We start from the raw sequence: 13,834 nt of genomic DNA, 5'->3' as shown, positions 1-13,834 counted from the left end.
TGAATTTTTGCCACAAACACTCTATGCCCCTCTAAGGACATTCAAAATGGAATTTTTGAGCATAATTCATGCCATAAACAAACCAAATTGCTGACATGAAACCCTTATTCTGTATTTGGTGAGTGAAAATGAATTGTTAAAGCCAAATCAGTTTCATTGTTCAGAAATACTGTGATTCTTACCTTACAATTGCTCCTAAAAGGCCTTTGATTAGCACAACAAACACCCTGATTTACCAAAACAAGGGTTAATGTTTTCTTTCAAAACTTAGTACCCATCAAACAGCACAAATGATGAAGGCCTTACCTAGATATAACGATCTTTTTGAACGATTCTTGAATTTTTCATTGATTTATGTTCAGTTTCAAGTCATAATTCTTTTCCGTTTCTCCAAGCATGGAAAATCTCCATATTTTTTCAGGTTTGATTTTTTATGATTACAAGATAAAGTTAGCTTAACAAAAACATTCGTTAGCATATAATCCATGTCTGTTAACAGCCTGCATAGTTCTTGTGAATACCCACCAGTAAAGGAGCATGACCATACATACATAGATATATTACAAACATACGAGCTGCAGTTTAGTGTCGATGTGACCCGTTATTTCAGAGTCCTTTTGAGCGGAGTCAATGAAACCATCCGTCAAGAAGGAATGCACAGTTAGGAGAGCTAGAAAGTAAAACAAAGAGCTTTTGTTGCAAATACAATAACCAAACGAGGCCTTGCATTGAGACAATGTATCAACTGGCCCGCCATTTTGGACATAGGAGGGAGTGGGGACTGGGGCCTGTTTCTCGAAAGCTCCCGTAAATACCGGGCTCGATAACTTACCGGGCCGGTTAACGGGAAACTTTACCGGGCCCGAAATAGCGTTTCTCGAAGCACCCGTAAATTTTCCCGGTACTTACCGGGCCCGATAAAATAGCGCGCTCGTTCGCGAGAGAAGGAGAAACACTTGGGACTACACGTACACATTCGATTCTGTTGTCGTTGCGACTGTGATGCTTTTTGAAGAACAGTGCGAAGTTAAACTTCGAAGTTATCGTTGTGTCAAAGGAGAGCAACTGAGAGAGATCGTCATTTTGCATGATCATATTATTTGAAAGTGATGATCAATTGCCTTTTGTAGCTCGATTCGAAGACTTCGATCGAAAATCTCGCTCTTTTCTAGGAGTGTTGAATGTCTTTTTCCGTGATTCATTCTAATTCAAAATGTTCCACTGAGCAATCAAACAAGATCTGCGGACCGCCGAGGAACAGTGTCAACTTGAGAACTTGAAATTTAGCTACAGACACTTATTTCAGCAATTTATACCGATAAGGACTTCGCTTAAGTAAGTGTACAGAATATTTGGAATAAGGAAGGATCTTACTAAAATTTTTAGGCGTGATTTAATCGTTTTCTCCGGCAAACATCAAGCATAATTTTCAATGATCCCAAATCGACTGTTCGAGCATAAAGCAAGCTAAGATCAACACAAACGCGACTGAAACAATTATGTGATTGGGGAGAATAATTTTAATGTTCTTTATTCTCGTTTATCTATCGTGAGTACAGTACGCTTCTTCGTGTTTCATCTAGCTGGAAATGCTGTAAGACACATTTGTCAGCATTTGTGCACCGCGCCTAATGCGACTCTTCGCGATCGCTGTGTTATGTTTACTTTTTGTAGATTGCCTGTTTTCTAATTTCCTCCTCCAAAAATAGTAAAAAAAAATCTGCAATTAAAACACAGGAAGCAGGTTTGGCTTGCAGTAATATCAGGTTTGCGTGACAGGAACCCATTTTGATGTTCATACAAAGAAGCCTTTTCGAAAACGCGCGGCGAGTGATCGGCGTTTACATGACAGTGTTTACCTATTCATTGATTTTTTTCCCGCCGTTTGTTGGTTTTGAAAAACAATAAAATGGAACTTCACAGTTATGTAGCGCTTCCATGCAAACTGTAAAAACAACAACAACAACAACAACAACAACAACAACAACAACAACAATTATATTGACGTGGGTTTCCGGAGCCAGCGGGCAGCTTCTCGCCGTGTTTTTCTCCAGTTCCTCCTTTAGCTCATCAACGAGCCACTCTATTCTAGCTCGTGAGAGCCGAAATCGTTCAGTGACTTCCCAGTTAGCCATATCGGCTAGAAAGGGGCGTCTTTGAAACAAAAAAGGCCGCCCCGGCCGCCATTTTGTTTGGTTTTGCAACATTTGTGATTCCCCGGTAACTTTACGGGAGGTCACGACCTCCCGTAAATTACCGGGCAAGTTACCGGAAAAGTTAACGGGATCGAAAATAACGGGAGCTTCGAGAAACACCCGAAAAGTTTACGGGGACCTACCGGGTGACTTACCGGGCCCGATAATTTACCGGGTCTTTCGAGAAACAGGCCCCTGGACCGAGTTCCCATTCTTCTTCGGTTTCGCGGGTATGTTTTGTCAGATGTAAGAAATTCGAGAGTAATTTCACAATGGCACTTTGTTCCTTTGGAGGGGGAAGTGATCAGTGCGGTGCCACATCATGGGCTGCGCACGAAACAGGAATGGTTCCTTTGTTGTCCTGCGAGATAGACATGACTGAATGGTTGAAGGAAAAGTACAAGGGGTCAGGTGCGTCCGGGGTAAGAGGAAGACCTGGTCATACCAACTCTACAGGTGATTCAAAATATCAGTTAGGGATCATACACGTGCACAAATGACTTTTATCGCGATCCAGTGGACTGTTTTTATTGAACAGAGACCACGATATTTTACGATTTTGTCGTCTCAAATTGTTTGTTTGTGACGAGGATTTCCCGAGGTAATTTACTGGGTTCTTGCGAAGAGAAACTAACATTCAACAAATTGTTCATAGAAAGGGCAAAAGGGTTGACTAAAATCCTAACTTTGAAAGGTAAAAGTACAGTTATTTTATTGCAGCAATCTCGTGAACCAAAAACAGCTAGCGATAAGAATAACTTGAAGGCTGTTTTTCGTCTGCTTGCTCTGTTTGTTTACATTCAGCTTTACCTGTACAGACGCTTATCATGCAATCACAATTCGAGCTTGAAACTCTACCGTTTTCCTATATTTGCTGGTTTCGTCGAAGAAAAATCTTTGCAAACATGCTGCATCGAAGATTTTCGATGAAGTTGACATTTTAAGCGAGAAATTGCCTTGTTTCATGGATAAAATTCTTGGTTACAAAAATTATTTGGATACATTTTTTAATTACTTAAGGTGGCTGAACACAGTTTTTGATACCTGTGTTTTATTCACCTTTTTCTCTAAAACCCTTGATCCCTCGGTTGTCAAAAATGGCCGCAAGCAAGTTAACAACACAAACTTTGGTTTTTTGATGGTTAAGCTGACGTATGTGCCGTTGCCATGGCAACATGAATAAATATAAACAGGCCTTCCAAATCGGTTTTGTTTATTTGTGGAAAATCTAGTCATTAGATTTTCTTTATAATTTGCATGCAACAAGCTTGTAACGATTCTCACAAGTTAACACCATTTTGCTAATAATTTAACAGAGAGATCTTTAATTATCCCTTGCTGACGGTTAACTGGAATATCTAGAATTTCCTTTGTTAAAGTTCAATTATTTTCAACACTCCAGTCAGTTATTTCCTAAAGTATTTTCGTGCCAAATTTCGTGAAATTCTAATGAGTGGTTCTCGAGAAAAAGGCGTATTTCCGAGAGTGCAATTTTTCATTCATCGCAATCTTTTGACTTACTACGCATGCGCTGCATTTAACTGGGTTCTTTCGGTAACAAAGAAAAAGCTGAGAATTGCTGGGTTCTTTGCATCGTTACCTTTCCTAACATATCTTTGTAATAGAAAACCAAAGCCATCAATACAATGCGTGTATAGTGCGGGTGTTGAGTAAATAAAATGATCGCTCTATTGACAGCATGTTTGTTTTTTGCCATCCTTGTGCGCACGCTGGATTGCATCAGCAAAAGCGCGCGCGAAAACTGTGTTCGGCCACCTTAAAATTAACAAATGGTAAACGCCATAGCGTGCACTATTGAGTTATGGATGCACGCGGGAGGTTGCTAAGCACGAAAGAAGCCTAAGAGTCGCACGAGGCGATAGCCTCGTGCGACTCTAGCTTCTTGAGTGCTTAGCAAACCTCCCAAGAACATCCATAAATCAATAGTGCACGCTAAGGCGTTTACCATTTGTTTTATAATATAACATTGAGACATTGGAACAACAGAAGTCCTTTTATTGAGCTACATCACAAAAAAATGTTGGTGTAGCCTTACATGACAAGAGAAAACAAGCGCGCGAAAATTCATTCATGACAACCGACTGCACATCAGTAACTCGATTAAGTTTCATCTTCAGACAACTGTGAAGACAGTTTCGCATTTCTGGCAGAAGAATGTCGGCCATTACTTTGGAAACAATGTCAGTCAAAAGATTCGCTTTGTAAACATTAGCACACACGTCAGCAGCGTACACCCATTGGCAAATAGTAGACGCTAAATAAACCAATCAGAGCGCGCACTTATCTTTAGTTATGATAATTAGTTATTTTAGTATGTAAACGGAGGTGGCATAATTTTAGGAATCTTATACCCAGTTTGAAACCTATCTCAGATTTATCGTTGTATTCTGAAGCTCGATTAATTGATTAAACATTTTTTGTTTTCTACAAAAATAGATGAATCGCGATAAAAAATACATTCGATTTTGAGACAGTATTACGACTTCATAATGACACCATGCTAGAGAATGTTTTCCCGCATATGGACTCTGCTTCGCATCGTTATGAAGTCCTAATATTGTCTCAAAATCTACCTTTATTGTCTCAAAATCTACCTAACACCTAATCTCACCTAACACTTTCTTTACTCAAACTTTTCCCTAGAAAGTAGATTTCTGGTTTTCTACGTGTGTGTGACAGGGGAGGGGGGGTAGTGGGTGGGGAGGGGACACATGCTAGTGAACTTGTTACACCCCTCAATCCTAAATTACTTACGTTAGACACGGTATGTTGTTAACTTGCGCATTTTGTTGTAGGATAAATGTTGGTCTTTTAAGAGCAAATGTACGGTAAGAATCACAGTATTTCTGAACAATGAAACTGATTTGGCTTTAACAATTCATTTTCACCGCCAAATACAGAATAAGGGTTTCATGTCAGCAATTTGGTTTGTTTATGGCATGAATTATGCTCAAAATTCCATTTTGAATGTCCTTAGAGGGGCATAGAGTGTTTGTGGCAAAAATTCAACAAACTTTGATAAGCCAAATTTTTCTCAACTGATTCTGATAACTGGGTCACTAACGTAAATAATGGTATAGGTACAGAAGTTCTGCAAGAAGGCAGGTAGATACACTGAGTTTTTGAAAAATGGCAATTTTGGGTTGTAATTTTGACATCAATGTTTGCCAAACTCTAGCCCAAGGCTCCTCTCTGTCCAATACCTCGAGGACAAAGTTACATGTATGAAATGAAAGCTCTATTATAGTAGAGTTCATGGTCAAATTCATTTGGAAGCACAGTTTACCAATTGGGTTCTATGGCACTTTCAAAATGTCCCCTGGAAGGCTGGGTTTTTGGTGCTCAAAGGGCAAAAAATGAGACCCCCCCTGAAACTCCAAAACCAAAAGTCAGAGAAGTGAGCCAAATTGGCTTTTGAAATACCTCATTGCACCCAACTTCTGTGCCAAGTTTCAGCCAAATCAGTTGACCACAACTTTTGGCTCCTGGAACACTTTCTCAGACAATGACACTTAAAACGGAATAGGTTCGATTACAAGCATATCACCTAGTCAAGGCGATAAGCTTCTGGTTCGATTACTAGCCACTGTTCAAGAAAGGATCCCTCGCGCACTTGTAGACCCGACTCGCGTACTCGAGAGATCAGCGAAAATCAAGCCTAAAAACAGAAATTAAATGAGAGCGTTTCTTTTAATTATTATTTCTTCCAGTGCACCCTAAAGGTTAGTTTGACAGCTAAAAATGGTGACGTTTCGTCGTCAACACCCTAAGAGAGACCAGAATCCTTGATTTGTACCTGAGACTACGAGCATCCCTGACCCGTTTTCATATAGGTGCTTCCCCGGGTTTTGAGCATCCGCCGTTTAAGGCCGTTTTACGGTCGCTTGCACCGTGTCAAGTTAGTTGTTCTTTGAATTTCTGACACAAGCACTCAATATCTTATATCTTTACATTGAATAAATTTTCGCACGAACGTTTTTGTAAATAAAAGCTACCTGTAATTATATAACTCTCGTCTAAATACTCTCCACATATTCCAGCCGTGCGCAACAGCAATAACGCCAAAACAGATCATAAAAACACAACTTTATTTGCTATCGTGTGCTCACTGGAGGCCGCACGGACAAGGACTCAAATATCTACAAAGGGAAAGTAAAATATGGTCACGAGAAAAATCTAGGCGAAAAACTAAGAGGGTACCAACGAGCATCCATAGGATGAAAAAACCTCGCCGCGCTCGCTGCGGTAATGCAGAGGAAAAACCCCAGCCCTATGGATAGAAACCCTCCGACCTGCTGGGCTCGGTCTTATTAAATTAGATTCCTAATGATTTCGAGACTGAAAGTAGGGACTGAACATTGTCTTTAACATAACCATCTTTGGCATTTTCACTCTGCCAACGACCGTGTCTCTTAAAAAGTCTATCAGCGATGCCTGCATTGGCGGCAGCTGTGGCTCCTCCGGCCCTGAGACTGTGAGGACTTATGCAGGAAACGTCAGTAATGTCTTTGAAAGCGTCCTTAACGATCTCCCTGGCTCTGCTGTAGCTTAAGCCTTGACGTCGAACTTTAGATGTACATCGAGGAGACAAGAGGGCTCTGAATAACGGTAAATCCTCACTAAGATCAATTTCAGCGGCAGCAATGTATTGCTCTAAAGCCTTTACGGGACAGGTTTCCAGGTCTGATCGCGCTATTGTTGTCCACGCCCCATCACGGTATTGGTCTGTCTTGGACGACTCTAAAAATATGGACACATAAGTAGGAAAAAACTTTATGTCACAAGCTCGAATAGAGCATAGCTCACTGAAACGAAAAAACCCAGCATATCCTATGAGACATAAAGCTACTGTTCTCAAATCCGATAAGGAAGGAGACTTATCTGAAATCTTGGAGGATGCAAGCGCCCTCAGCATCTCAGGAGTGATGGGTTCTTTCTTCGATTTAGCCTTCCCCAGAATCCTTTGAGACGCGCTAACCATGGCAGAAACCATAGGATGCACCGAGACCTTGGGCAAACCGGCCAGCTGTTGGGCCCAGTCGATACTGTAAACAGCATTAAGAACTGGACAAGGAGAATGAACTTCCAGGATTAGGCACTGCAGGTAAACTGAAACTTGAAAGGGGTTGGCGGGCATGTGGCGAATACAATTAGACGACGCCCAAAACTTCCAACGTCTAAAACCAGCCAGGTAAGTGCGAATAGTGCCATCGGCTCTGGAAGCGAGCACGGTTTCCTGGACTCGACTAACCAAGGGCTGGAGATGGTCGGGGATAGCGGCAAAGAATTCGGTCCACATCTCTGATTGAAACACATCTAAAATCAAAATAAAACTGACAAGCAAATTAGCAAAATAACAAAGAAAAACATGACGTGAACAAAAAGGTAATAGCAATACAAAAAAGACATAAACGGGCTCGAGAAAGAGCCCAAAAAATACGTCTCGGCTACACAAATAGCTACCACTTTCGCCACAAAAGAGCTTCTATATATCGGGCACAGATCGTCCCATACTTCATGGTGGCACACAGCCCAACCATTTGGATACAGAAAGACCTTAGTTCCCAGGGCGCAAAAAACAAAAGGGGGGCACAGATGGTCCCATTCATTCTCAAGGGCAAACAAAGGCCCCTAACATTTGGGCACAGATGGTCCCATACCTCATGTAGGCACACCGGCCCTAACATTTTAGATACAGAAGTTCCTGAATTTTTAGGGCACAAAAAAGGCCCCATTCTTCGGGCACAGATGGTCCCACTCATACTCATGGGCAAGCAATCTCCCTAACAATATAAGCCCAGAACGTCTCATACTTTTCGGGGGTAAAAAACCTAAAGTTCAGGCACAGGTGATCCCATATTCCTAGGGAGCAAGAAAAGCCCTACCTACCGGGCACTGTGGTCCCATACATCTCGTGCACAAATAGGCCCTAGAATCTAGAGCTCGAATGAACGAACCCTAAATTTTTGGCCCTGATAGAAATAAATGATAAATAAATAAATAAACGAATAAATCATAAGAAAAAGAGAGTAAAAATAAAAATAAAATAAAAGCGAGTCACCTCCAGAAAAGAGCACCAAGAGGACGAATTAGCATAAAACCACTCCTAAATACCCTGTTCAAAACCCCTAGAGAGTTCATACCGACGAGAGAATATTTTTCCGCTAATTTCCAAACCGCGGAAAAATTCTAATAGCTCATTTCCCACTCGATTGCCGAAAAAGAAGACATCGAAAGTCACAAAATTGATGAGCTGTATATATTTTCGAATGATTCAAGCCGTGATTAAATGTTTTAAACGATCAACAGTCAAGAGAATTTAGGAGAATTCGAACGACGTGTTCTGCTATTTATTTATACGATATTGTAAATAAATACACCTAAATACGGACATGGCGAAATGAGGAACAAATAGTTGATAAAAACATGTAGAATTCGAAGAAACGAGATTACACAAGGCTGGGAGTTCTGCAGTCTTTAATATCGCCTTGAAAAGGGAAGAAAAAAACAAAAAAGAAAAGAAAAAGAAAAAGAAAAACAAGTTATTACAACATGGGGTATTCGTATTTGGTCACCCATCCAAGAACTAAGCCCGCCGAACAGGGCTTAACTTTATTGAGCAGACGAGACGTGGTACTGGCATGACAAAACAGCTCCACAGCTAGCACAAAACATTTCGCGAAAGCAAAATGGTCACGAAAAATGGCGGGAGTTTGAGAGGCGTGTAACATATCAGCGGTTTAGTAAGTATGGGTTTATGCGTTGTATAGCAGCACATCAATTCTCCCTCAATTCGATAATTTTGTGTTGTGTTTCACTAATTTTAATTTGTGTTGTGTTTCGATAATTTTGCGTTGTGTTTCGATAATTCTGTGTGTTTCGATATTTTTTTTGTTGTGTTTCGATAATTTTGTGTTGTGTTTCGGTAATTTTGTGTTGTATTTCGATAATTTTGTGTCGTTTTTCGATAATTTTGTGTTGTGTTTCGATAATTGTGTGTTTCACAGATGTTGACTTGTGTTTCAAAAATAGTGTGTTGTGTTTCAAGAATTGTTTGTTGCGTTTGCAGATATGGGCCACCGTATATTTCCCTTGATGAATAAAGTTGACATTATTTACATAAATTGCCGTTCCTTGGTTCAGGCTCGCTCGTACGGATCTTGCCTTCAGAGACTTCAGAGTACTTTTCCACTGATCCCAAACAATATTCGAGCGGATAAAGACTGAGCTGTCTGTCACGAATGGAACTACTCAACAAATTCAATGAAAATATGGTTGTTGCTACGGTTCAGTTAACATCCCAAAGCCAAGGCGATTCAAAGTCGTGTTTGTGTCTGTGAAGAGGATTTAGATAAAATTTTTGAACGACTAGTAGATTTACACTAAATTAATTAGATTATTTGCTCTCGATTTCTATGCGAGATACTTGACTCGGGCTGCGCCCTCGTCAATTATCCCGCGATAGAAATCTCGAGCTCATAATCTAATTGCTTATTAGATGTTTTGGTGTGTAATATCGCTGTATACGTTTAGGAGTTGTGCCGTGTTTTGACGAACCCGTAGGGCGAGTCAAATCACAAACAACGAGTAAAAATAGGCAGCGAAACTACACACCAAAACATCTAATAAGAGATTTATCATCCAACTGCTGTAGTTAATAAATTTATCAGTGAAAGAGGGAGAGTGTGACAGTTTGGCGTGCGCTTGCCGACCTGTCCGGCAAACAGGTTTGCTACTATACGAATAACTGTACACTATCACCGTATATTTGTACTGCTATTTGGACTGTATTCGCTGCAGTTGGATAGTAAGGATACTTATTTGATACTAACATGATATCGGTGACACTGTTTAAAACTTTCTTCGTCACACGCAGTTTTAGACTGCGTAGCATGACATGACCAATGCTCTTTAGAGTCTCCGATTTCAATGGACCTTGCTCTTTGGTTTCTTTTCTTTCCTTTTCTTCTGTTTTTTCTTACTTGGTCATTGTTTTCTCTTCTAATCCTGTGAGGCGAAATCCGTGAATAAACTTCGCAATGCCCCGATTGTTCGAATTTGTGTGAACTTTTAACCTGGTTTCAGCGAAGAGAAAGGAAGTGGTGAGGTCGATATAGGCCTTTATACAAATATCACGTAAAATCGCCTAAATATCTCTCCGGAAATTCTCAAAAAGCTGTCTAAGGGTCTGAAAAAATTTTCACAATATCTCGAAAGATCCTCTAAATATCTCGAAATATCTCGTATTTTTGTTTTAAAAATAAGCCGATTTTGAATGCCTTAGGCCACATTTTCCCCAGCGGGAGCTGAAAAGTATGCCAGAGATTGTTTACACTAGTATTATGGAAATAAAGCACATTGGATGCAAAGTGTCACGTGGGAAACCTTTAAACTGGATTATTTCTAGCATAGAATTATACAACTGAGTATTCTGTTAAGAAAATACTGAGGAAAAGCTGGAAAACAGCCAAAAAAAGCTACAAATTTTTCTAAATATCCCAAAATTTTCTAAATATTTTAAAATTTTCTAAATTTTTCTAAATATCTCGGAAACTTCTAAATATATCAAAAAATATCCGGATATTTGTGTAAAGGCCTACGTCGATATTTTGCTATCGGTGTCACCTTTCAAGGTTGTAGCTATTCCTCTGGACTTTTTTGTTTTGGACGATATAAGAACATCATCGATAAGCTATTGAGACGCAAAAGGTATTATCTCTTGGGTATCGCAAAATAACAATCGTATCAGACGCATAGCTATTTTGGAGGAAAGAGGAAATTTGTTGTCGTAGAAGAAGCAAGAGAAGCGTTTGTTAAGCATTTGCCCAAAGATGAGTCTTGGCTGGTTTCTTCTGAAATGTACGACTCTTGTATTCGTTTTTTCGCATTCATATGGCCAACAACCTTGCAACAACTGCTGTCAGAGGCCAAATCACAAAGAGATGGATAATTCTCGGCGCAGCGTGGAGAGTAAGTGGAAATCAGGTCAAGTTGCATTGTGTGACAAGGATCTTGCAGTTGGATGGTACCGTTTTACTAGCTTTGTCGGGGGACAGATGCCGACTAACAAAGTGAACACAAACCGTTGTGGCACCCAATCTCCAGTTTGGCTAGATGGCACCACTGGCAACCATCCCGCCAGTCCTACTGATCCTGTGGTTAGCATCAAAGCCTGTGTTAACTTCCGTAATTGGAGAAATGGTTGTCGCTTTTCGTTCCACGTAAGCGTCAAGCGCTGTTCCGGAAATCCTGACTTTTTCGTTTATTATCTTCAACCGACTTACCAATGTGACGTCGCCTACTGCGCTGGTAAGAAAATGTAAATTGAATGGAAACTGTTTAAAATTTTTACCATGTAACACCTCGCATCATCTTTTACTCTTTTTCAAAGCAAAATAATTAATATATCCCTCCTAGTTTCATGAGTATTCATATCCCACTTTGTTTTGAGCAAATCACGCTGAACGGTTTGGCACATTTCTCGAAGTTTGTTTGTCTGTCTTTTTCCACAACGTTGAAATCCGAGGATAGAACTGCGAGGCCCGTAATTAGAGCATTAGGACTTTTATATCTCACCATTAAAAGGGTTGCTCGGGTCGTTGTTTGGCCGAAATATTAACTGCGACTAAGAGCTCGAGATAATCGCGACTCATTTTAAATCATTTAACCATTTCTGGGCTTATTGGAGGCAGTGTGTACAACAAGCAAATCTATTTGTGAAGGGAATTGATTTTTATACCGTCGCCTTCGTTAGTTTATAAAACGTAAATGGTTACAAATCTCGGGACATTGCAGTGTATTATAGGCATCTTTATCATCGGGTAAAACTTCAAATTTACTTAAAATTCCGGTCCGTTGTATTTCTAACTTTTACTTGACTTTTTGTTGTCTTATTGGATCCGCTTTACTGAGACACACCATATAGAATTTTGTCGAAAAGCATACTGGTAGCAATGTTTATTATTGGCGTAGTAAGATATGAGGCCACTAGAAATCTCAAAATATAGTTCTTGGGTCTCAGATCCCTTAATTACAATGAATTAGACCCTAACGTCCGTAACTCTAAATCCGTTTTTAACGATGTAGAACGATAAAAGAGGTATGGTGCATTCATTAGACTAACGACGTTGTTGAAACAGGGAACAGATGATTGGATACTTTGTTGTCTTTGGATACGTCTCAGGTTCTTGGCTAAAGATGAGATTGTAATCGTAATGGTAAAAATGCACGAGAAAAAACGCTAATGTATACATGCCAGTATTACGTCACTTACGCTTGTTTATGTTACAGGAGATGGTATACCTTGTCCCTATGGACAAAGGGGTACATCGTTAGCAACATGTTATGGTGAGTGAGCTGATAATGTCTTATTTCGTTAAAACAAGTCTCGGTTAAATGACTCACACGTGTTTCTACGAAATAACTTTATAACAGTAGTTTATTCTGAAAATAGGAACAACAACATTATTGCAATATATAAATATATTATTAGTATTAGTATTAAATAAGTTCAATATTAAATCTTAAGTTTAAAGAAAGTTTCTCAAGAGTTTAATGAAAGTTTCCTTCAAAGTATTCACCCTGTTTAATACAATAGACTTTCGAATAATTGTATTTCTCGATTAGTTGCACCACAGAAAATATCCAGCATCTACCTGGGCCGTCCTGAGATAAAAGTCAAGGATTCTCAAGAGGAAGCAGTCTCTCTGCTCTGTGTAGTGCCTATCGACAAGACAATAAGGGCATGGAAGAATGTTACATATCAAATTGAGTGGTATGCAGACGGAAAGAAAACAGCATTTACAGAAGAACCGTTCTGTAAGCCAGCAACAGGTCAAAGGGAGAACAATAAACCATGCCCAAATGAAAGAGAAATCCGTTCACTTCTTAAAGGAAGTGGTTTCTATTATGAGCCTGGACAATGGGTAAGAATTTTTAGGTAATTCAAAAGAGCAATGGACAATTTTAAAATTGAAATTCCTTATGGCCTTTAAGTAGACGTGCGGCTGGAATCGAATTCAATATTACAGGTTTTACTTTTTACAGCCAATACATTAGCAAGCGTTGAGGTAACAGTGTTTATCCCAATCTGTATTTTAACGGCTTACACTGAAGAAGAAGCAGCTACTGATCCTCAGCTTTCACCCTGGCTCTCAGGAATCTCTTGAGCTTTCACCCTGGCTCTCAGGAATCTCTTAAGTATTAAGACGAAATACGATAGAAAATCGAGCAATTTCAGTTCTTAGTGGACAAAAATCTGGTACTAGAATAATTTTAAGTATTTTACAGTCCTTTTTACATTTTCTTAAAGCTAAAGATATAAATAGTTGCCTGAAATAACACAGAAAACAATTTCCCTTGGGAACGAGAGAAAACAAACTTCAAAGTTCACAGAAATTGTGCAAATGCAGGTAAAATTTCATCATTAGTTTCATTTCACCAGTACTTTCAGGTGATTCATACGAAGTTCAACATTTGTTTTCGACGTTGGGTGTTGTTAGAAATGATTTTTTTAATTTGAGAAGATATTTGAAACAGTCGTAGTGGAGTTTGCAATACGATGTAAATAATCTTGGTACAAAGTTTTTGTCCACTTGTTACTCAAACTTCTGTCGAAT

At 39.6% G+C, this 13,834-nt stretch overlaps 2 protein-coding genes across 7 annotated transcripts in view; one reads left to right on the top strand and one right to left on the bottom strand.

Moving 5' to 3' along the window:
- Window positions 1–4,909: 4,909 nt before the first annotated feature.
- On the bottom strand, window positions 4,910–8,461 carry LOC145468517 (integrase/recombinase xerD homolog). The gene has a single exon (XM_081452256.1). It carries the CDS (start codon window positions 7,513–7,515, stop codon window positions 6,532–6,534), a length of 984 nt encoding a protein of 327 aa, XP_081308382.1. The 5' UTR covers window positions 7,516–8,461; the 3' UTR covers window positions 4,910–6,531.
- Window positions 8,462–10,851: 2,390 nt separating this feature from the next.
- LOC145467319 (von Willebrand factor D and EGF domain-containing protein-like) overlaps window positions 10,852–13,834 on the top strand; it is a 104,042-nt gene continuing 101,059 nt past the window's right edge. For all 6 annotated transcript variants that reach the window (XM_081450863.1, XM_081450868.1, XM_081450867.1 and 3 more), the window contains exons 1-3: window positions 10,852–11,525; window positions 12,507–12,563; window positions 12,843–13,141. In XM_081450863.1, the coding sequence (XP_081306989.1) occupies window positions 11,048–11,525; window positions 12,507–12,563; window positions 12,843–13,141 (834 nt within the window). In that variant the 5' untranslated portion in view covers window positions 10,852–11,047. The remainder of the gene's footprint in view (window positions 11,526–12,506; window positions 12,564–12,842; window positions 13,142–13,834) is intronic.

The sequence above is a fragment of the Orbicella franksi genome, chromosome 14, assembly GCF_964199315.1.
Source record: "Orbicella franksi chromosome 14, jaOrbFran1.1, whole genome shotgun sequence".
NCBI classification, from domain to species: Eukaryota; Metazoa; Cnidaria; class Anthozoa; order Scleractinia; family Merulinidae; genus Orbicella; species Orbicella franksi.
This window is presented reverse-complemented; position numbering and strand designations above follow the sequence as displayed.